Raw genomic sequence first — 711 nt, 5'->3', positions numbered from 1 at the left:
AAAATCCTGGCTGAATGTGGGAGGAAAAAGGACTAATTTGCCAATAGTAACTATTTCTATGGAAACACAACAGCTTACCTTCATTTCTTGCTCTTGGTTTGATGCAGGTAATACCTGAAGTTTTGCTCCCAATTTGTATGTAAAATTGAACAAGTCTGGGGAAAAAATTCAGTTACTTACACGTAGGTGAATTCAAGAGATTTAATCTTTTCTATTTTGATACATTAAAGATCCCCGATAGTTCTTAAATGCTACTTTTAAAACCCAAAGGTCATATGACAAGCAGAAACTACACAGATTGTCGCAAATTAATTCTGCAATCATTTAGACAGAGTTAATTAATTAATATGACTACTTATTCTACAATAATGATCTAAGCAAAAAGAATCCTTAAACATTAAACCTGTTTCATCATGAAAGTCTGATGTAATTTAATAGAATTACTGAAATGGAAGTTCCTTAAATCCAGATAACATCATCGTTGGAAATTCAAGATGGAAAAAAAAAAAAGGTATATTTCTAAACATAACATTAAGAACATGAATGTTGTATTTCTTTAGGGCCAGGTAATGACCTTTGCATTACTGACTTAGATTCACATGGCCTAAATTTTCACAAGTGACTCTTGGTATGATGTAAGTTATACCTAAGTCCACTGTAACCAACACACCTCTGTGAGAAGGATGTTGAAGGAAGGTAAAGAAAAAAATA

At 32.2% G+C, this 711-nt stretch overlaps 1 protein-coding gene across 1 annotated transcript in view; it reads right to left on the bottom strand.

Moving 5' to 3' along the window:
• Positions 1 to 711, bottom strand: part of RELN (reelin) — a 551,032-nt gene that overhangs the window by 106,795 nt on the left and 443,526 nt on the right. The window contains exon 33 of the mRNA XM_004390724.1: positions 52 to 162. Within this exon, the coding sequence (XP_004390781.1) occupies positions 52 to 162 (111 nt within the window). The remainder of the gene's footprint in view (positions 1 to 51; positions 163 to 711) is intronic.

This window comes from Trichechus manatus, unplaced genomic scaffold (genome assembly GCF_000243295.1).
Source record: "Trichechus manatus latirostris isolate Lorelei unplaced genomic scaffold, TriManLat1.0 scaffold00326, whole genome shotgun sequence".
Taxonomy (NCBI): domain Eukaryota; kingdom Metazoa; phylum Chordata; class Mammalia; order Sirenia; family Trichechidae; genus Trichechus; species Trichechus manatus.
This window is presented reverse-complemented; position numbering and strand designations above follow the sequence as displayed.